The sequence below is a fragment of the Phodopus roborovskii genome, unplaced genomic scaffold (genome assembly GCF_943737965.1).
Source record: "Phodopus roborovskii unplaced genomic scaffold, PHOROB, whole genome shotgun sequence".
NCBI lineage: Eukaryota > Metazoa > Chordata > Mammalia > Rodentia > Cricetidae > Phodopus > Phodopus roborovskii.
In genome coordinates, this window is record NW_026126469.1 from 11978755 (window position 1) to 12001124 (window position 22370).

The 22370-nt window shown below is 42.7% G+C and overlaps 1 protein-coding gene across 1 annotated transcript in view; it reads right to left on the bottom strand.

The window, feature by feature from the left end:
- Positions 1–8830, bottom strand: part of P3h2 (prolyl 3-hydroxylase 2) — a 148769-nt gene extending 139939 nt beyond the window's left edge. Inside the window, exon 1 of the mRNA XM_051191244.1 lies at positions 8189–8830. Coding sequence (XP_051047201.1) covers positions 8189–8656 — 468 coding nt within the window. The 5' untranslated portion in view covers positions 8657–8830. The remainder of the gene's footprint in view (positions 1–8188) is intronic.
- Positions 8831–22370: the final 13540 nt, after the last annotated feature.

Here is a 22370-nt window from a genome sequence, read left to right on the forward strand (position 1 = left end):
GATTTTCCACTCTTCAAAACTTGTATAAGTTGACTTCTGGTTTTTAGTTTGCTCAAGGTAGTTACTAAGACAACTCATCTAAACACAAGAAACTCAAGAGTCACAGTAGAATACTGTTTGGGAAACATCTGAGATGAAAGGGATGTGTTTGTGTGTGGATGGATAGATGTAGGTAGGTAAATACATGAGTACATTCTGGAGTCTAGAATTCACAGCCAAGAGGTATTTGCATCACTAAAGCAACATGTTGGATCATATTGGGATGAAAAGCAGCAGAAATGCTAATGCTCTTGTTGTTTTTCTCCAATCTGAACAATGGCAGAAAGGCAGGACCATCCACAGCAGGTAAATCCAATAGCATAAAGACAGGACCATCCATGGCAGGCAAATCCAATAACAGAAAGGCAGAACCATCCACGGCACATAAACCCAGTGCTCCTCATCTAAGGAACAAAGTCTCTTTCCAGTGGACTTCCCTCAGCATGATGCCAAGACAAACTTTTCCCTAAATATTCATCATTCATCAGTGGGCACAATATCATCACATATCTCCTGCCAGAACTTGACTTGAGATCTTCAAGCCATGATGCATAGTCATGCCTTATATGGTTAGATGTTCATTTCAGCAGTTCTCAGATTGATGCCATTGAGACTTCTGATGAATACAATGTAAGGGAAAATTCTATGCTTGTCATACTATTTGGGACAAGGGTAGGGTATGTGCTACTGATAACTACTAAGTAATTAAGGGCCAGAGATGTTGGCTGCCACCCTAAGATGAAGAGGAAAGCCTCCTACTAGGAGGAATGTCCTTTCTCTAAACAGTAAAGTTAGGGTTGAGAGACTTAGGCTTATAAACCTACTGACCTGAAATTCATCCCTGGCCCCACTGTTGAATTAATCCCCTTGGTAATCCTATAGAAGTCATGAGTGACTGTGACAGACTTTGTCCCTGATGGCATTTGTAAGAGCTATTAGAATCTGAGAATATGCCAAGATTCTATCTTAAAATAATAAGGAGCGTGTTTTGCTTCAGTGGGAAATAATTTGTATGGTCTACTGGATTAATCTTTTGATAGCATAATTTGAGATGATTCTTACAAACAGACAAATCTGGTGGTGGAGGAATTCTCTGTGCCTGGATTCTTAGTTGTGTGTTGATTTTTAACATGCATGACTATTGATCTTGGCACAGTTAAAGCTAAATATTTAGCATTTGGGCAAGAATAATAAGATTGGTTCAATTAACCTCCATATGCGTCTTTGTTTCATACCCTTTTGTTTATTGTATCTTTTACCCTTATCCCAGTCCCTTCCAGAGTCTCATTGTAGTCATGCTGCAATCCCCAGTAGAGTCCTAATCACAAAACCCAAATCAGTTATTTTCAGATGACAAAGTCCAACAGATTCATTATGATAGGCAGGACTTCTGGAAATTCTGACATCTTGGCTCTCTCCTTTTCTGTCTCTTACTCCTTCCTTTTTCTTCCAGAAAAGATTTCTTCAACCATTCAACAGGGAACAGAGGTGACCCAGGTGGTACTGGTAAGCCTTCTCCAGAATCAGGCTCAATAGTAATACAAGCAGTATCATTACTCAACAAGACTCTGGCTTTTATGTATAGGGACTCCCACTGACCAGATAATACACATGAAATGCTATGTCTTTTGCTGCTGTCATGCAGTCTGTTTCTTCAGTGTGTGTCCTGTAAACAGCATCAGTGACAAGGTCTCAGCCGGGGGTGGGGGTGGGGACGTGGGGGGGTGGGGGGGTGTCTGAGACCTTGACTTTTAACTTTCCCATCAAACTTCTGCATGAATGTGTGCAGCTGCAATCTCTTTGGGAATATGTTTTCTGTTCGTAAAATAGGATTGTTCAAGCTCTGATGCGCCATGAATGTGGCTGGGCACCACTGTGGAAAACTGTGGAGATGACTGACTGGTGTGGAGGAGGGCCACCTGCTTCTGTTCAACCAACCAGCTCTCCTTCGGATTTATTCAAAGTCCCTGCTGCAGCTTCATTCCAAGATGGTTGCTTTTTATCCAAATTCCTACTTGAAGACTAGCATCCTAGAAATGGCCTCCCTGTGTCATCACTCCCTCCACGACACCTAGTTCTTCCTGCCCAGGTGGTGTCCCCTTTCCTGTGAACTTTCACAAAGACATAAAATTTCAGAAAAAGCCCTTCTAATTTGACTCCACCCAATACGGGAACTCTCAGTCAGCATCAACAGTGTTCTTGATAGCCTTTGTCTCAGAATCTCAGAGCTGGAGGAACCCAAGCAATTGAATTGGTAAAACCACTTAAGTCACAAAAGCTCAGAGGGAGCCTCACGCTTACAGAAATGACTAGTACCTCTAGAGTTAGTTGAATTCTTTTCCTTATCCTGAACAGAACACATAGAAACAGTATAAAAATAATGTAATTTCTATTATAAGTCTGCCATTTTCCATGTATGTCCTTGATAAAGTAACAATGGTCAGGGTGAGATCCCAACAGAGCGAGGGAATCTACTCCTTCAGTTCTACTCTCGGCTCTTCTATTTAAGTGAATTCACTCTGAGCAGCCCTATCCTCCCTCATTTGCTCCTCTGTAAAACAGCTGCCTGGTGCACAACGTTCCATGAGTGTGACAGGAGGAGCTGTGGAAAGATGCAGATCTGGAGAATATCTTCTCCAATCTGTGCTAAAGTCCTAACACATGGGGACAGGGAGTAAAGGAAAGCTCTCTGGAGATGTTCAAACTGTATGCCTCACTAGTAAGTGGCTCTATGCTTTTCATTTAACATGAACCAGAAATTTGACCTTGTCAGATTTCTACTTGTTTAATTTGGTTTGGTTTAGGCTATTTGCACAAGAAGCATCCTAACCTTCCCCCTTTCAGAAATGCTTTTATCCCGTGAACCAACAAAAAGAAAAAGCAGAGTAGGGCTGAGGAGAGTATAGAGAACTGTACAGCACAGTTCAGCAAAACAGAGTACAAGCAAAGTCAGCCTCTTCCTCACAAAAGCACATCCCATGAAAAGCTGTCTCTGGATCATCCATTTGGCAAGTGATGGACAGGTCTGGTAGAAATTAGTTAGGAAGTCAGACAGCAGGAAAGGAGGGATGAATTACAGGACAGGAAGAGAATTATGGAAGAGTGTGGAATGGAAAAAAAAAAAAAAGAATTGTTGCTCCTAATGAGAAATGCAAAATTTTCCACCAGACAATGGTGATGGTTGGCTGACTGAACTTTGTACCACGTGAATGAAAAGGCAAGGGGTGGGGAGCCTAGGAAGGCTTGCTGTCTCTCTGCTCTGCCTCTGAAGACTACAGAGTCAATCTCAGAGCACCATGGATTCCCTAGAATGGCTGCCCTTCTTTGTTTTACCAATCTAGGGCCAGTGACATTGTTTGTCAAGTGACAGGGCTAGAAACCTTCATGGTCTTTGGGGTCTTCCAGGCCAATGAATGTTAGTGACCATACTCAGCATCTCTGCCTTTGCTGGATTGAATTTCTAGAACCATACTGTTACCTCTCCTACTTCCATGCCCAACAAAACTTGACTAGATGAAACCCACCTGGAGTCCCCTAGCCCTGACACCTAAGCCTCTAAGAAATTCACCCTTTTCTCAAGGAATCTACCTATGACCTCTTTAGGGTCTATCAATGAGGAAGTAATATTTCTGACAGAATCTATTTGATTCCCATAGATGGAGTCTGTTTTAAAAAAAAATGAGAAGCGCAATTTTATTACTTGCCTTTATTAAAATCTGTAAAGGAATCCATGATGCCCCGGGCTGAGAAGGAAGAAAACCTGTAAGCAGTGAGTGCTACACTGATCTGGTCTAATTGAATTGTCAGCCCTCGGGGCACTGGACAGTTACAAGAACAGACTGGTGAAGAGCTGGTTGGATGTAGGATGCATAAACCTAATGTGGAAACAACAGGGAAGACTATACAGTACCTAGTAACTGGCTATACCATGAATTTCACAGGTTTCCTTCCTAAGGGACAGAGGATAGGTAGTGACACATTTTGATGATTCAAGATCTAAAAAAGAAAGGCTTTTTTTTTTTTTGAGTGGGGGTGCTCAAATTTTGAAGAGCAACCAATAGTTGAGAATAGTATTTCAAGAAGGCAAAACCATGCCTCCTGAAATAAATGAAGGATGCCAGATAAAGGGATCTGAAGATGACTGGAGGGGAAGAAATGCCTAAGTTAATGCACCACCCCCACCTTCACTTAATCCTAGCAAGAAAAACAAGGGTCAAATTTCACAAAGCACCAATTCAAGGATAAAACATGCAAGAGCAAGCTTGTTTTAAGTAAGAAAATAAACAACAGCACTGGTTTGTTGCTGTTTCTTTTCAGGCAGCTAGGAACAGTGGAAGAAAAAGATACAGAAAATCATCCCAGATGATTCATGACACAGATAAAAAAGAAAAATCTCTCTTACATTTGTTTTTAAAAGCCACTGATGTCCATAAAGTGGGTATAGTGGATGGACAATTCTCTGAAGTACAGCTTTAAGTGATAAAAGCTAAAGAAGAGAAAAAAAAAAAAATCAAACCAACAAAGTGGATAGAGTGGGAAGGGGGTTTGCAACAACACCCAAAACTCCTAAGTACAAAACAGTAAGAAATCAAGCAAGGCAGGCAGTTGTGACTCAAGCCTTTAATCCCAGCATTTGGGAGACAGAGGCAGGTAGGCCTCAGTGAGTTCTCAGCCAGCCTGGTCTACAAAACCAATTCCAGGACAACCAGGGCTACACAGAGAACCTCTGCCTCAAAAAACAAAAATAAAAAAGTCGCTTTTCACCCCATCTGGCATCCAGGAAAACAGACCAAATGTGGTAAATCACCTTTTACCCATACAGAAATGCCTCTCAATATTCCACATGCATAGAGCTTGACTTCGTATCCATGCAGCAAATGGATGTTCAACATTGATGCCCACCCATCTTGCTTAAGATGTTTAGAATGAACAGGATTGCTGATGAGCCAATTCAGACCTCTTGAGCACATATATCTACTATTCAGTAACATATTCATGCCCCAAAGGGTAACAGGATCATACATCTGCTAAGCATGCCTGCCTAGGACTCCCTTCTTTGAAAAATACAAAAATGATCAGTGGTCCTTGATTGCAGGGAGCTCAAAGAAGTAATCACACACACACACACACACACACACACTTAATGTACTTAAAAAGTACATTAAAATGAAATAAAAAGACAAAAGAGGAATGTCCTCTGCCAGGAGCATTCAGCTGCTGGGAGCAATGGGAGGACACTAAAAACCTCACAGAGGTCTCTCTTGGTGTTAGGATATTGATGATTTCCAACATGTTAAAAAAGGGGGGGGATGGAATCCTTTATTTGCACAACAGCAATACAAATAATTGCACCTGTAGTGTCTGTTAAGAGTCAGGTCCCATGCTGTCTTAAACCCACCTCAAACCAAGCAGGTAGCTAGTGTCACCCAATCTTGCAAATGGGGGATAGAAAGGTGGGATAGTCTACAACAGACTTGAATCTCCAATCTTTTTCAATTCTGGGTCCTTCAAGCTCCCAAGGAGAATAGCAAGGCTAAGATCCACAGTGTTAGGCATGAGGAAACAGGACGATAAAGGGTAAGGGGCAGAGAGAGACCATGGATGCTAGGTTAAACTATTTAGGCTTTATACAGTAGCAAAGAGAAGCCACTATGCACTCTTACAAGGAACATCACATTAATAAGTGTATCTTAGGCCTCGGGCTATGGTCAATGAATTATATCTTACAGAAGAGACTTTTAATAGTTGGGAGGCGTCTTACCCTGCCTTTGTTTACACACCCACAATCATGCCTGTGTAGAGCTACTAACTGTCCAGGTGATTCCCCAACATGCCAGACTTCTGAGAAGATTAATACACAGTACTAAAGGGGAGTACCTGTGACTGCAGGGAACAAGGACCTGCTGACCCCAGAGCTGTCCAAATATGGCTTCAGTGTAATCTCTGCTAGTGCATCTTTCGACAGAGCTCAGAATCTCCTAAGGACTGTGGGCACAGCACAGACTGGAGTCCAGTAGCTTCCAGCCCACTCTAGGTTCTGGGCTTACTTCACTAAGCCATGCTAAACTTCACTACTACTGGGTGACAAGGAGCAAGTACCTTTTCCTTTCTGAACATCCCAATCTTCATCTCTCAAAAGAGAAATTTGAGTGCAAGGAGCCAGAGTTTACAATTCTTGACTCTCCTTACTGCCCAACTCATGAGCATTGGGGAGCTGTTGCCATAGCAGCTCACTGTCCAGAATATAGGAGGGAATTACCCCTGAGAGCCAGTGCGATGTGTTTATCTTCTAGCTGAGAATGGTTATGTTACTTTAACTCCGAGACATCTTCTGCTGCTTAGTTATAGCTGACCTAGGAGTAGACTTCTAAGTACAGTGTCATAGTCAACAGAAGTAATTCAGTTATGTGTGGCTTTCTGACTGCAGTTAATTCAATTATACCAAGACACTATGAACATATCCAAGTACACAGGAGCTGGTCACCCTGCCAGTGAGTGAACATCCTACAGTCCAAATCTCTCACACTGCCCAAGAATGGCCTTTTACTATTTTGGATGTTTTAGTCTATATGATGGTATTGTGCTGGTGTGTGTGTTGTGGGGGGGGGGGTGGAGGTATGGAGGTGGGAGAGGTTCCCTGTGAAGCAAAGGCAAGGCTTCCCCCTAGAGTTTCCATGGAGCACAGTAGAAAAGAACCATAATGTATCCTTTACGTCTTAACAAGCAAATTTCCAAAACAGCAAACATATTTCCTTATTCAGAAATTGTCAACTATATGAATCAACATCTCCATAAAAGTCTGAAGGCTGTTGAGCCTGGAGCTTCATCTTCTTTGACCTCCAGGCAGGGAACAGGGCAAAGGGATGAGAAATAAGAACCACAGCAACCCATATACTGATTGCATGGTATTTATTTTCCAAGGACCCAATGTGAGTATGCATCCTTCTCTTTTCCTTTTCTCCCTGCTAAGGGAAACGCTGTCTGCCATGCAGGTACTACAGAACCACTTGAGACAACCCCCTTCAGGGAGACCCACACATAGGGAGTCACACTACAGGACTGTCAATACTCTGCTCTGGCAACCAGATTGGGATGTTTTGCTATTGGCTCTCAAGGGGCCCTTCCAGAACTGACTGATATCTGCAAGGACAAGAAAAATTGTGCCACTCTCTTTTTAAAAAAGCAAGGGTATGCTTAATGCATGTCTTAGCAAATCCATTCGAAAGCACAGGAGGACCAACAATTCATACGTCCTGGACAGGACTCTGGCCTCCTCATTCATTGATCCAGCCTTGTCAACTCCTGAAATTCATCCCTTCCCACACTGGAGCTCTGAGAATAGGTCTCTCTCTGTTGTGACTTTATTAACTCCTCCCACCACTGTGGAAAAGACCTGGATATATCCACCCAGAAAGCCAGAAGGTAGGACGAACTGGAGAAACATGAGTGCATGCGTGCGTGTGTGTGTGCCGCATGCGCGCGCTCATGGGAGAGAGAGGCTGGGGAATTATTGTCTGCTATATGTCCAGTTATGTCTTTTAAATTGTGGGTGTGGGAAATATGCCAGTTACATCGCATACCTCTTGACAACAACTTCGGGGGGTTTAAACAAATGCAAAGAAAACCATAGAGCTCCAGGTGAAGCAGCCCAGGACAATAGGAACCCCCAGTAATCCACAAAAGTCCAATTTTCAATGAGATTGCCTCACACAGCCTCAAGAATACTTCCTCTACCTTTTCTCTTTGCTCTTCCATCGTTGAAAAAAAAAAAAAAAACTTCGTTTAAGACCATGTTTTCTTTTAGCTTGAGAAAACATTGTTAAGCTTAGAAGGTTCGGAGTGCAGAGCAGGAGGGGATGGCCAGAAGAAAGGGAAATCAGGATTAGGCTATGTCAAGAATTTTACTCTATCATCTAGGTAGACCACAGGTACGTGAGTGTAGTAGGACACTTTTGATACAGGGTTATCGGCTGCCCAGCCCACTTTTGCTTTGTGAAACTAATGCTGAGAGCCCGAGTCCATCTAGTCCCTGGGCGTCTACTTTCACGCACAGGACACCACAGTAAAAGGCTGGCTGGCGGACACAGCAATGCCCTGAGCCAGCCCTAGGAAAGGGTGCTAGAGCTTTGGGCGCAGACACGCTCAGTACCTTTATGTAGGCCCGCTGCAGGTAGTTGTAGGGCACTCTGCGCTGGAAGTCGCTGCGCACGTCCTCGCTGACGCGGTGGCGGGACGCGGGGCCGCCCAAGCGCTGGCTCTGGCAGCTGCGGGAGCAGCTCGCCCGCGCGAGCAGCGCTCGGAAGAAGGGCAGCTCGGCTCCGGGGCCGGAGCCGGGGTGTGCGAGCGGGCGGCGCGCGGCGCAGTGGCGGGCGCAGCGCGTGCGGATGTCTAGCAGGCGTCGGTGGCTGAGCAGCGCGGCTTCCAGATCACGCACCGCACTCTCGTAGTCGCCGCTGTAGTAGGCAGCCACTCCGCTGGCGTAGAGCAGGTCGAAGGGCTGCAGCCGGCCGTGCTCTGCCTCCGGCTCCGGCTCCCGGCTGCCGTCCTGGGGGCCGCCCCACTGTGGCTCGGGCAGCAGCAACAGCAGCAGCAGCGACACCCACGTGCTCTCCCGCATCCTCCGCCAGACCCGCGGGGGAACCGCCGCGCTCCGTGCCTGCCCTCGCCGCACCTCGCGTCCGAACCCCGCTCCGGCTCCCCCGGGCTAGCACGCCCTTCCCGCTGCGATCCGCTGCCCTGCCGGACAGCCCCAGGTGACCGCCGGCGCGCTGCGGTTCTAGAGGCGGAGGCTAGTCCGTCTGGCCGCTCTTAAAGGGCCGCCTCCAACTCACACGCTCCTCCTGCCGCCCGCCGAGCCTCTGCGAGCCGCGCTCCAGCACTCTCAGAGCTAACACCGCGAGAGGCAGACCAAGGGGACAAGTGTAGCCGTACCCTCTTGGCCTGGCACCACAGTGATAGCTACTAGCACTGACTACCCGCTGAGTGGCAACTAGCTCCTAAGAGCTAGCGCCTAGCCTAATTCATCCTTTGACTGACCAGAAACCTTTTGTGCCCCTATGTGAATTGGTTTGGGAATTTCCCAAGAAGACAAAGGCCTATGCAAAACTTGGTTCAGGAACTCTGGAAAACTGTGGTACCTATGACTTGAGTCTTTGCACATGGCATTGTCTTTTTGGAAGCCTCATTCAAGTCGCTCTGAGCATACGGTAATCAACTCGCTAAAGTGTAAATATAGAGAAAAAGAAAAATGCCCTGGGCATAAGGAAGGTACTAGAAGCTGAGGCCCCCTGCAGCCACAAGGGTTGAGTTTTCTTTTGACAGACACATGAACCCACACCTGCACCAAGAGGCTCATAGTCGTTTCTGAAGCCACGCTCCTTGCAGTTCTTCACCCTTAGATGCAACATGAAGGTCCATCCCAGCCTGTGTGGAAAGCACTGGAGAGAGGGAGTGGCTCCGGAGCTTTGTGGAGAAAAGTGGTTTGCCTAGTTTACACAGCTAAGAACAAGCAAAGGTCGGACCTAACTCTGGGCCACAGGAAGAGAAGTTTCCCGCCCTCTCTCTTGACGTCTCCTTTGGCAGTGTGTGGATGTGATCCCGCACTGCATGTGGACAGTATGCTAAGAGGACGATAAATAACCCGAGTTTCCTGTTCAGACCCCTGGAGGAAGGTGAAGCTGTACTTCGCATTTGCCTCTGGCAGCTTTCCATGTGTGTGACTTTGTGCAACTGAGCCTCGGTTACCTCTTCCAAAGCAACCAGATTCCCAACATGTCCAGTGATGTTTGGACATAAATCCCTATTGTGAGAGTTAAACAAAGAGGCAGTTTAACAAACCCGGTACCCTGGGACTTAAGCAGTGAACATCAATCTAGAAATGGGAAAGCTGACAGAAACAGCTGCCAGAGTCCAAGGAGGCTTTCCTGTTCCTCCCCTTCAGCTGGTCATAAATACCTTCATGGCCAAGGTGTTCTCTTTTCTGCTCCTTGGCTGCACACTCTGAGAGGGGGGAAGGAGTAGACTCCAGAGTCCAGCCTGCAACTCCCTGGGAGGAATTCTGCTTGTCCAGGATTGTCTGTTGAAATCTCATCGTAGTCTCTGGAGGGATGAGCAGTGGGAAAGAACCACATACATTGTGCAGCCTATCTGATTTTCTCAGTAATGTTTTGTAAGAAATGGTCTCTCTGCAAGGAGGTGGCCAGAGTGTCATGTCATTTCCTTGTTCTTCTTGGTGGGTTTTGCCCACTTTGGTCATGAACAGTCCTGGCTATATAACTCCAAGGAAAACTGGTTCGTGTACATATTATTTTTTCATCAAATTCTCTAATATTTCTAAGTTGTCTCTTTCCACTGATGGCAAAGCTTCAGTGTGAGGCTTGCCTTGGATGGTCAGAGCTCCAGATGTAGTAAAGATTTCTCTCCTAGTGACAAACTATTCAGATAAAGACGCTAGGGTCTAAAGTTTATCAACCCACTTGGAGAAGGGTTTGAAGCACATAATCAGAAATAGTGTGTTTGGGATACAGACCAAATGCCAAGATGCGTTTGCATATCTCAGCTCTACATAAGAGATATTTCTATATCATTGAGTAAGTGTCACTAAATTAATATCTGTAGAAGCCTACCCCTGGAGTATTGTATGGGGGAAGGAAGAGATGGTTCCATCTGAATTCTTATTACTGGGAGTTTAGAGTGGTATGCAGATATGAACACAAAATATAGAACTTAGTATGATCCACATTCTTTAATACAAAATGATAAGAATGTGGACCATACTAAGTTGAATTCGGCATGCTCTAGTAACACAGGAGCTGAACCTTCTGGCAAAACAGAGCTAAGAGATCTTGGGAGAAATGACACTGGAGGAAATCAAAAGCCTTCAGTCAGTAGCCCACAAACAAATTTCTGGCTCCCAGCTGGTAGAGCTCTTTTAAGACTTCTGGGTCATACCTGTGCACAACCACAACTTAACAATAGATAATCCCTTAGGCTTTTCTGAACACTGCAATAACCTAATGGACTTAAATATTTCTATTTGGTCCCAGCTCTGAGGGACTCTATTGAATTGGTATGGTGGACCGTACCTAACCTATGATGTATGAGCTAACCAATGGGACTTTCCTAAGTCTCTCTGATGTTTCTATTCTGAAACCAAGGTTGGGGATACTACCTTTGAAGGTGCCTCAAGAGGAGGAGTAAGGCAGTTAGGTGGGGTTCCATGTGGTATTGTCATATTCGTGAGTCCCTGGAATAATGTGATTTTGTGTTATCTTGGTGATATGCTTCCCTAATAAGCGCGATATGACTCACCTTTAAAGTTGAATTATAAGTTTTGGAGCCCACTTCATGGTTCCTGGTTTATGAGATCTGTGACAGGACCCTGATTTTGCTTTTTCATCAATTTCTTTGCTGATTCTGGAACTCTTAAAGCAGAATCCCGTGCTTTGTTATCTAATTTCTCATAAAGACCCATTCTTGAGCTTTATGTTATTATCAAAGACTAAATTAACAACAACAACAACAACAACATCTGCAATGACCAGGCCTGGCCCTTCTTTGTACTCATGTCTAAGGGGCTTTGATACAGGAATTCTCAGCCAGGAATGATGTCCCACCCAGGTACAATTGATAGTGGAGATAGTCTCCATTGTCAACTCAGTGGTGTGGGAAGAAATATCGTACAATTGCTGCCTACAATTGTGTAGAAGCAAAGGATGGTGCTGAATGTCTTATAAGGTACAGGACAAGTGCCTTAAGAAAGAAGTGCAACACCTAAACTTCAGGAACCTTGGGACAGTAATTTAGCACTGCAGACTTTGTCCAGTTGCCATATACAAATGATGAAGTTAAGATTCACGGTCACAACACAGAGACAGTCATGGCAGGAAGAAGATGCTTAATTGCACATAGAACACTGGGTGATGTACTTTTATGAGCTGCTTCTTTTTGAAGGTGAAAGAAAAAAAATGCATGAAAGAAGAGAAGAGAGAAGGCAGGAAAGAGAGAGAGAGAAAATGAGAGAGACACTATGGTTTGAGAGAAGAGCTACTGGAAACACAAACTGCTGACATTTCTGCCGAGACAGGTAACAAATGAGAGTCTGAAACTGCATCCCCATTCCTTTCAATGTCAAAGAACAGCCAAAGCACAAGAGTGCTCATCCAGAGCCCTGAAGAGACATCCAGTCGTCTCCCTTTTTATTATATTTGGAATGGGTCTTGACAGAAGCTCCAGTTCCCTTTGACTTCTGTTTATAAGTCATCAACAGCTCAAGTGCACTTGCAGCAGGGTTTCATCAGAAGAAAGGAATTCTGGATAGAGAAATTCTTCAGACACTTCTTAGGCTCTCCAAATCAGCTTAGATTTTTGAGCTGACCTCCCTCCTTATAAAACCTTTCTGGAGGAACAAACAGTGTATTCAGACTGCATCGGGAGATTTAATCAGTGCATTCCCTAAGCAAATGTGATACTGGTTTATTTTGATGGTGTTTAACCAGCCAGGGCTTTTGCTTGCCCCAAACATCTCATGCCTTTGAAATGAAAGGAATAATTCTCACTGTGCAACAACTCAGCCCGTGTTCAGCTGCTGTTGATGCTGGCGACAAGGGAGTTGTTTGGAAGACTGTTTTTTTTTTTTTTTCTTACACAAATAGGATCATCTGAAGTTCTTTTTGCTTCCAACCAAGTTGGTGTGAAAGGACAGTCAACAGTCTGTCAACATAAGTGAGTAGAAAAAGGACTCCTAGAGGAGGAAGAGAACTTTTTTTTTAGAAAAAAATTAATATTTAGCCTACATTTAAAATCAAACAGTCCTGCCATGTTCCAAGACTGTGTGTTTCTTTCCAGTTTTCTTAGTGGCTCCATCTCCACACTTAACCTTCCTTCTCGATGGAGCTTTAAACTTCCAAGTGAAACAAACCATGGATACACCCAGCCTCTGTGTTCATGTCAGGGAGACAGCCTAACTTCTTTCCTTGGGAGCATCCAGATTTTGTTAAACAACAAAAATGGAGGAGTATAAATAAACAAAGCTAACTATTCCTAAGAAATGTAAGAGGCTAAAAAGCAGGATTCACTTGGCAATGCAGTATGACTATATGCCAGGCTGTTTTGTCACACGTACTGTCACTTTAAAGAGTCTCTTTGAGTAAAGCACTATTACCATAAATTTCCATGGGTTTTTTTGTTTGTTTGTTTTTGTTTTTGTTCTTGTTTGCTAGTTTGCACAAGCTAGAGTTACCTGGGAGGAGAACTTAAACTAAAAACTTACCTTGGCCTACAGGCATATCTGTAGGGCATTTTACTAATTAACCATTGATGTGGGAGAGTCCAGACAACCATGGCTAGTGCCATAGGTAGTCCTGGGTTGTATAAGAAAGCAAACTGAGAAAGGCATGGTTCTGTTTTAGTTTGGTGGATAACCAAGAATAATGACAATGATAAAATTAAACCAGTACAAACCTTTATATGTGAGTGTTAGAACCCAGAGAAAGTGCAGAAATCAAGAAAGCATAAAAGGACAGAGCAAGGCAGCTCTAGAGAAGGAGATTGGGGAAAAAGGAAATGGAGAAAGGGGAGAGGAACTTTAAGTGGGGAAGAAAAGGGGAGGAAAATACAGAGGGAGAGAAAGGGGAAGGAAAAGACAAGCAACCTTGATAGAGACATCTCTGTCCCAAATGCCTGGGTTTCAGCTGCTGCCATAGCCTAAGTGTAGCCTACCGTGCTTTTCCAACCTTATCAGAATCATCCCTCATGCACTGCCCTGCCTGATTGTGGCAGGGATCCTGGCTGACTCTGCCCTGGGCTGTCTGTCTAGAGCAAAGCTGAAATACTTCCTCTCTGGCCTCAACTCAGTGGGAAAAGTTTGGAGAAGTCCACCTCAAAATAATGATGTTCTGAACTGACTTCCAGAAAACGTTTTTGCATTTTGTGGGGAGCTCTAGATAGAAATCCAAACATAGGGAATATAAGGATGATGACACTACTTGATTTGTGGAGAATTTACATCTAGTTCCCCTGGGCTATGAAATTATCATCTTTGTTCAGCTCCAACAAAAACAAATGAAAGACCCTAAACCAGGTATACTTTTTAACTTTATTAAGAAAGGAAGAGATCAATCATACAGACTTATAAATGAAGAGGAGGAGTTCTGGTTAGTGTACTGGTTAGTTTTTGATTGAAGGGCACTTCCGTCAAGAAATTTTCCTCCATCAGAGTGGTCTGTGGGACACTTCTTGACCTCTGATTGATGTAGAAGAGCTCAGGCCACTGTGAGTGGTACCACCCATGGGCAGGTAAGGCTGGACAATATTAGAAAGGGTATCAAGCTGGTCAGAGGGGACAAGCCAATAAGCAGCCTTCCTCTGTGGCCTCTGTTTCAGTTACTCCCTGAGAAGCTTCCTGAGGCCCTGCCCTGACTGTCCTAGGTAATGGATGGTAATACAGAAGAGTAGGTCAAATACACTCCTCCCTAAGTTGGTTTTGGTCAGTGCTGTGTTACAGCAATAGAAATTAACTAGAGTAGATAGGATCTAAAAACAATAGTCACAGAATTATGCTTTAACCTAAACCTAATCCCACATAACTGGGAATAATCTCCTTTCTGTTTCAGATTCCAATGAACAAATCCCTTCTAATAACAAGCTACCAAGTCTAGTAACTTTTCTAACCATTTTCTTAAAGGCTTCAAACCTTCTCATGGTGGGATTAGAGAGACTTAGGAAGAGCCATGGGCTCCACTGCCAGGTACCTGCCTCTCATCCTAGACTGCTTTATCAGTCATTTCCACCCTTGTTGCCTTTGCTCAATAGAATGATCGAGGAAACTCTTGATGCACTTGGCCCAGCATCTCTGCTTCTTTCCCTCGCTGTTAGGTTTTCTCTTCTTTTTGGTGATTTAATGCTGAGTATCTGAGTGACACATCTCAACCCACTACAGGATGAAGCCTCTCCAATTCCCAAGAAGTTCCTCTCCACCTCTAGAAATTACATTATCTCATTATCGAGCATGCTTGTCTGATGAAAATCTAGAAGAAATTGATTTGAGAAAGCATAATTTCAATTATACACTGATGGGAGATGGTTAATGAATAAAGCACTGCTGGCCAAAAGGAAAGCAATAGGCAGGACTAGGAGACAAGGAGGTTTCCAGAAGAGGGAGGAAGTGTCAACAGCAAGACCTGGAGAACATAGGTCTGGGCCCTCTCTCCGGTAAGATGAGACCACGTGAAAATACTTACATTAATAGAAATGGGTTAATATTTAAGGCAGACCTAGCCAATAAGAAACACTAGTAACAGGCCAACAGCTTTATATTTGTATTATTGGGGGCTGGCACAGCTGTGGGACCAGGCCAGTGGGAAAATTGCTGGTAACAAAATGGCACCCAATCTGGGGCAGAGAACTTTCACTTCAAACCTGACAAAAGCTTAAAAACAGGGTTTAGAAACAAAAGAACAATGACAAGCAAGGCTTCTTTGTAGCAGCATTTTTCTTGGTTAAACTCTGTTTTGCTAGAGACAGAGACTTGAGCAGCTCCTTTAAGGGAGATTTCCTAACTCATCAGATGCAACAAAAAACTGCAGGGCTTTTAAGAAGTGCTGCTAACAATTCAATGTTGCTGCGTATGAGCAGCTGGAGAGATTAGCTGGGTGTGATGGCACACGTCTTTAATTCCAGCACTCTGGAGACAGAGGCAAGAAGATCTCTGTGATTTCAAAGTAAACATGGTGTGCAGAGTGAATTCCAGGGCAGCCAAAATTACACAGAGAAACCCAGTCTCAAAAAATGAAATAAATAAAAATAAAAGAAATAGAGCAAAAAAAAAAAAAAAAAAAAAAAAAAAAAAAGCCATGTAAAGATGGAAAGCACACCAAAAAAATCTGGATATTATATGCTATGATGTTGTCTTTAAATTGCTCAATTACTAAGGAAGAAATACACTTGATTATCAATACTGCTAAATTAATCCAATTTATATATTTTAAAAATGCTTTGACTTCAAAATTTAAGTCTAAGGATGGGTTACTGGGGAAAAGAACTTCTATTTTTGTTTCCACAGAAGATAAAAAGTTGTGGAATCCTTCCAGACTAACATGGTTTGATCAAGCAAGACCCCCTGAAGCAATGTCCCAGGTGAACCTCCATTCAAAACAGCTTGGACAGGCAGCCTTGCAGATGACTACAGCCAGGATTTCTACACCTTAGGATCCCCATGACAGTGCCCCCTACCAGCAGGAAGCAATTTGGAAAGAACGACACCCAAATTCCCAAATATTGTCTATAAATGTTTGTTTTCATTTAAATAGGCTTAGTTACAAATGGTTAATGATAACAACCAGTCTCCTTTTAAAGGCGAAAAGGGGATTAAGGAGGTATAGATATGAATACTTTGTTTTGAAATGGATTTTCATTTATTGAAACAAATGTAAGGTCAATTTTGTGATATATTTCTCCTCTTATTCAGGTATTGTGTTTATATAGCTCATTTAGAAATGTAATGTATAATTAGGTACAGATTATAGATAGTTACCTATAATAGTCAAAACTTATAGTTAAGTGAGTTATACAGAGATGTATATATATACATCTCTAGATATACAGAGATGTATTTGAGATGAATAGACATTCTTCAAACCTTTCAAAGACCTATAGAATGTGGCATTTAAAATGGTTTAGGGTTTTTCTTGACAATGAGACATAACTGCTCCTGGCAACACCACTTACATCAGAAAGGAAGATGGACATTGAAGAATTTTGTTATGGAGTTTACTTTCAATATGGCAAGACTAGCTATTTGGGCAAGATACTGCTCTTGTCTAGACCGACTGACTTTATGCTGTGTAAACTGGACATGCAGGACCCACAGGACAATGACTGCTGATAAACAGGGTTCCTGCTTTATGGAAGAGTCTGACAGACATTTTGCAGGACACATAGAAAAGTGACTGACAAACTGCCGATGCAGGTGGACATTTTAAAATGTCCTGCTTGGCTGAGGAGTCTGCTAGACACACTATGGCCTTTAAGCTGAAGATGGAACATTACAGAAGAACTTCGGGTGACTGGCCAGGCTTGTTGTCTCTATCAATTCTAGAGTTTATATATTAACCTTCTGTGGTCTTTGAAGGAGTTGAGGACAGATAGTTATGGTTAGAGTTTTACTTAGTTAGGATTAAAGTTATATATAGGACTTTAGATTCACAAAGATAGGATAAATGAAAAAATATTTTCTTTGAATCTTGCTAAATGTTAATGGACTGAACATTATTAACTATGGTTCTTATTTGATAACTTTTGTGATATAATTTACTATGTTAACGTTAAAACCCTTCTTTTTATTTTAGACAGAGAAGAGGAGATGATGGGAGATGTCATTCTGTAAATATGTTTCTTGTACTGGTTAATGAATAAAGCACTGCTGGCCAATTGGAAAGCAAGATAGGTGGGACTAGGAGACAAGGAGATTTCTGGAAGAGGGAGAGGGGAGAATCAACATGTAAGACCGTGAGAACAGAGGTCTGGGCCCTCTCTCTGGTAAGGTGAGACCACGTGGAAGTACTTAGATAATATTTAAGACAGAGCTAGCCAATAAGAAACACTAGTAATAGGCCAACAGCTTTATATCTAATACAGTGTCTCTGTGTTATTTGGGGCTGACGCAGTAGTGGGACCAGGCCCATGGGAAACATGTTCACCAAAGTATGGTCGTTGTTACAAATATAAACCTTAGTATGATTTAGTATCAATGTTAGAGTAGGGTACACACACAGAGAGAGAGAGAAAATCTAAAAGAAGAAAAAAATAGGTTTGATTTGTTTTTTAGTAAAGAAATTGATATTGAATTTATTTAGCAAAATTTTAAATCACTCAACAAAGTCTTAGGAGCAAAATTAAACTGTTAAGTTAACTACCAAGTATATCTGTATAAAAATTAATATTTTACTTAATATGATTTCAAAGAATTCAGTTAAAAAATGTTAGTAGAACTCATCAACCTCACCAGTGTGGGACTCACTCATCCATGATGCTTTAAATTCTGATCTTGCTACTTCTCTTGGATCCCCTGGGAAACATATTCTAACTTTCTGATCACCTGACCACCTACAGGCCTTCAGTCCGTGGCTTCTTTACCCAGACATCCCCAAGGGCTCCCTTCCATACTGACTTCCAGATGGCTACTAAGTCATAACCTGGCCAAGTACATTTCATACAAAAGCAAACCAATTCAGCTAGAAACTTACAGTTGTCCACCCAACAACTGCCTGGGAGAAAAGAGCTTGCTCAGATCTCAGTACTGTGTCTATTTGATATCTGAATGCTATTTGAGTGAGTAAGAACAATACAATAAAATTTGGGTTTGGGGAATAAAATATGGATAAAATCCTAGCTATGCAAGCATGAAGATCTGAGTTCCTATCTCAAGTACCCTTTTAAAGCCCAGTGCATGTATCAGTACACCTGTACCCCAAGGGTTTGAGAAGCAGGGATAATAAGCCAGCTAGATAGACTAGTGGAATCATCAATCTCAGGTTCAAGTGAGAGACACTGTCTCAATAAATGAGCTGGAAAGAATTGGATGAAGCTCCTTATGTAAATAAAGCTCTGGCTTCATCATGCACACGTATAATGTTCCTGACATACACATTGCACTCAAATCTATTTGAACATGTCCACATGCATGCATGCATAAACAAATTTTTTTAAAAATGACTTATATTTTAAAGAGATAAACATATATTCTGGCATGAAGTCAAAATACTTTGGATTGGCTGATTCTGCCACAAATTAGTTTTGATATGTTCAGCAGACCATTTCCTTCTGGGCCTTTCCTACCCTTAATACTATAGGAATGAATGGAACTTGACCCTCAAATTCCTCCCCACTCTCTGTAATCTCAGATCTTTCACTCAAAATCACAGCAATATTATCCCATTCCTGGGAGTGCCAAAGCACTGTGATGTTCTTGCTACAGCTGGCTCTGTGATGAAGTTAAATGTGGGTTCCCAAGCCCACTTTTCAGCTTCCCCTAAGTCATTTAGAAGTTTACTCAGATCATGTGGCTTTGGAAACCTTAGCTAGTCTCTGAAAGCAGAGCAAGGGGCTGACCTTATTTTGAGTCAAGCCACAGTGTGCGAACACCACCTCCAGGGCCCTGAAACCCTCCCAGTTCAATCTGTTCTGCATTTGCTATCCTCTTGTTGTCTCTGCCTCTTAGTTGTAAAAGGACTTGTTAAAATGAAGACAGATGATCTTATCATTTACTCCCTTCTACTCAGACACTCCATGTAACTCTGTGTTGACACTAACGCTTTAGGAAGAACTTAAAGAGAATTTTAATACATTACTTTATAATCAAAATTGATGTTTTGAAAAAACATATTCCATAACTTATTTCCTATAACCAAATTTAGGTGACATTTACATATTTCCCCAATTCTGGTGCATTTCAAAAGACACCAACTTACTTATTAAAGTGTGGTTGAAGCTAATGTTCTAAAGAGTCACAGGCTGTCCATTGATTCCAGAATAATAATCCCTTCTATAGTAAGAATACTGGATGGCAAACAGTAGCTTTACTTCAGGTATCATTTGACCATCCTCAGAGCATCTACAAATGTGCTCGAGCTTGCACACAAACCCATGAAAAATGATAGGGAGACGATCATCTCCTTGCCTAGCCGGCCCCCTTAGACATTTCCTGCACAGGGCCCTTGGGTAATGCTGTAAGGCTGGGGAAATTCTTGTCTGTGTCTCCTCTTTCTCCATAGCCCTGCCAACTCCCCACATCATTTGCTATATAGGAACAATCGCATTAAAGCATTACTCTTCACGTTGTGGAGAAATTCTCTGCACTCTAGAGTTTGCTACACTTTGAGGGGAAAAAAACTAATTAAATAAAAACATTCTGAATCCACCATAGTCACCACTGAAGGTCTCCTTTCTCTATCCCCATCCTCATTCTTGACACCCTATAATAAGTGAGCTAGACACATCAACTTCCACACTGTGCATCCGAAAGCCTTTCAGACTGCAAATCTGTCTCATTACAGGTACCTGAAGGAGAGCCCTGAAGAAGCAGAAAAGTCTTTATTAACTACCAGTGGGAGGTGTATGTTGGGGGAGGGGACTACCCAGCAGATTAGCAGAAGCCATCTCATCCTCCTGTTGGAGCTTTTAAGGGCAAAAACCGCAATTGTGATAAATACAGAAAGGAAGCATTGTTTAAAAAAGTGGAGAGATTACAGTTAAATGATCCGTAAATTAACCTTTATCTCAAGGTCATATTGTGTAGGAATTTAGGACTAGGAATTAGAGTTCAGTTTACCATAGGAATTTGGGGTTGGTCCAGGGACAAGTTTTCCTCAAGTATTCTTAGGCATGCTTTCATGAGATGGCATGACTATGGTTCAGTAGCCCACTACAGACTCACAAAGGTGGAAATCCCCCAGCGATGTGCTTCTCTAATTTAGAGGATAAAAGAAAAAAAAAAAAAAAAACGTGACTTTATTTATCCTTGTGTTTTATACACTGCCTCATTTTAAATGACAAAATTTTTGGCCCTTCCCTTAAAATAGATGTGTCAATATTGACTAAAAATTTCTGACAAGAACATTAAAAGTTGGATATAAATTATTATTCAGTTTTTTTTTTCTTCAGTAGCTTTCCTTTTAAGAGTGTCTGCCTTTCATTTCACATTTTGAGAATGGAACAGCATGACCAGGTTTTATATTTATCCATAGTCAACACTCTTTCCCTGGGTATAGATCAAAGCTTCTCAAATATTTCCTGATAAGGCGACATGTCACAACCTTAGCATTTGCTTATCTGAAATGCCACAGTTCATCTGGACTTGTCAGTGAATGAGGTTCAGGGGCTGGCTTCCTAACAGCTACTAGCCAAGGGACACAGTCTGTTTCCACCACAGTGATCATTTCCGATAGACTCAACCATGACAAGCCTGTGAAGGCTCCGAGGACACCTTATGATCGTCCAGTTTAGGTAGGAAAATGACTTCTCAGCTGATAAGAGTGTGGTGATTCAGTACCAGAACTAACATGGGAAGCTGCTTTGATTTTAGATTCCTTTGGATGGGGGAGGAGGATGAACTTACCAGGACTGAGACATTCTCCCTTTCCATTGTGTGAAACTATTCCTGGAGAGATGTGATAAGGGACTGACAACAGACCAAAATAAGGAAACCATGGAAGACCAGCTTGGTGAAGGAGACAGAATTATTGCGGTTACTTAAAGAAGCATGGTTGAGGGCCTATTTACAGGAGCAGACATGACTCAAAGACAGCTGCATCACCAAAACCCACCCTGGCATGGAGCAGGGCTATTGAAAAGGGAACTCTGGGTCTCAATACACACCTTGCAGGCAGCAAAACAGATTCTCCCTCAGCCATCCTCCACCCCTACTCCTGCCCCTCAGGCGTCTAGGCAGATCTCTGCTGCTCCCAGGTGGCTGGTCCAGTTTGGAGGAGCCCAGTCTATAGGCTATTTCTTAGGACTGTCTGAAGCCTGTGAGTTATTTGTTTCCTAAGCTTAAGGAGCTTCCCTGCACAATGTGGGTAGGGTGCTTTGCCTTCCTTTCAGACACCCCTGTCTTAAGGAGATGCCCTCCAAGATGGAAGCTTTTTATCATGGAGGAAATTGCTATACAGCACTAACTGGTTTCTCTAAAATCTTGGTGGGAGCAAAATGCATGATGTTTCCAGAGGTGTTTAAAAGTTCTTGAGGGCATTGGATCCTCTCTCACACACTTTGGCCATCTCCTTGGATTTTGTTTGTGAGATCTGTATTAGAAAAGAAATGAGTTACTCATGTTTTGAGACTCTGAAAGCCTCTAATTTTGAAACACACCATGTACCCAGCCAATATAGCCTTAGAAAAGAGCAGGCAGAATCCCTGGAGAAGGCAGCCCACAAGACAAAGAAAGCACACTACTTTCCCAAAAAACCAAAGTTGGAAGCAACAATTTTGGAAAAAATTTTAAATTTATACTGTTCTTTTACTTTGCTTTTTGAATGTACTGTGCTCTGCATTTCATGGGACTGTTCTCACTTCCAGGTCAAGAAGAATGAGCAAAGAAAAGACAAACAAAGGAATAATAGAAAGAACAACAGAGTATACAGGAGAATGTACAAACAGTGCAGGTGCAGTGAGGCCTCAGAGAAGGACTCAAGACAGTGGTTCAAGTGTAAGGTCCAGCTAGAATAAGCTTGCAAGATAAAACCAGACCTGCAAGGCAATCCCAACCTAATGGCCTCGGACATCAGAGAAATGCAGGCATGTATCTTTATTTTAGTTCTTCCTTACAAACTCATCTT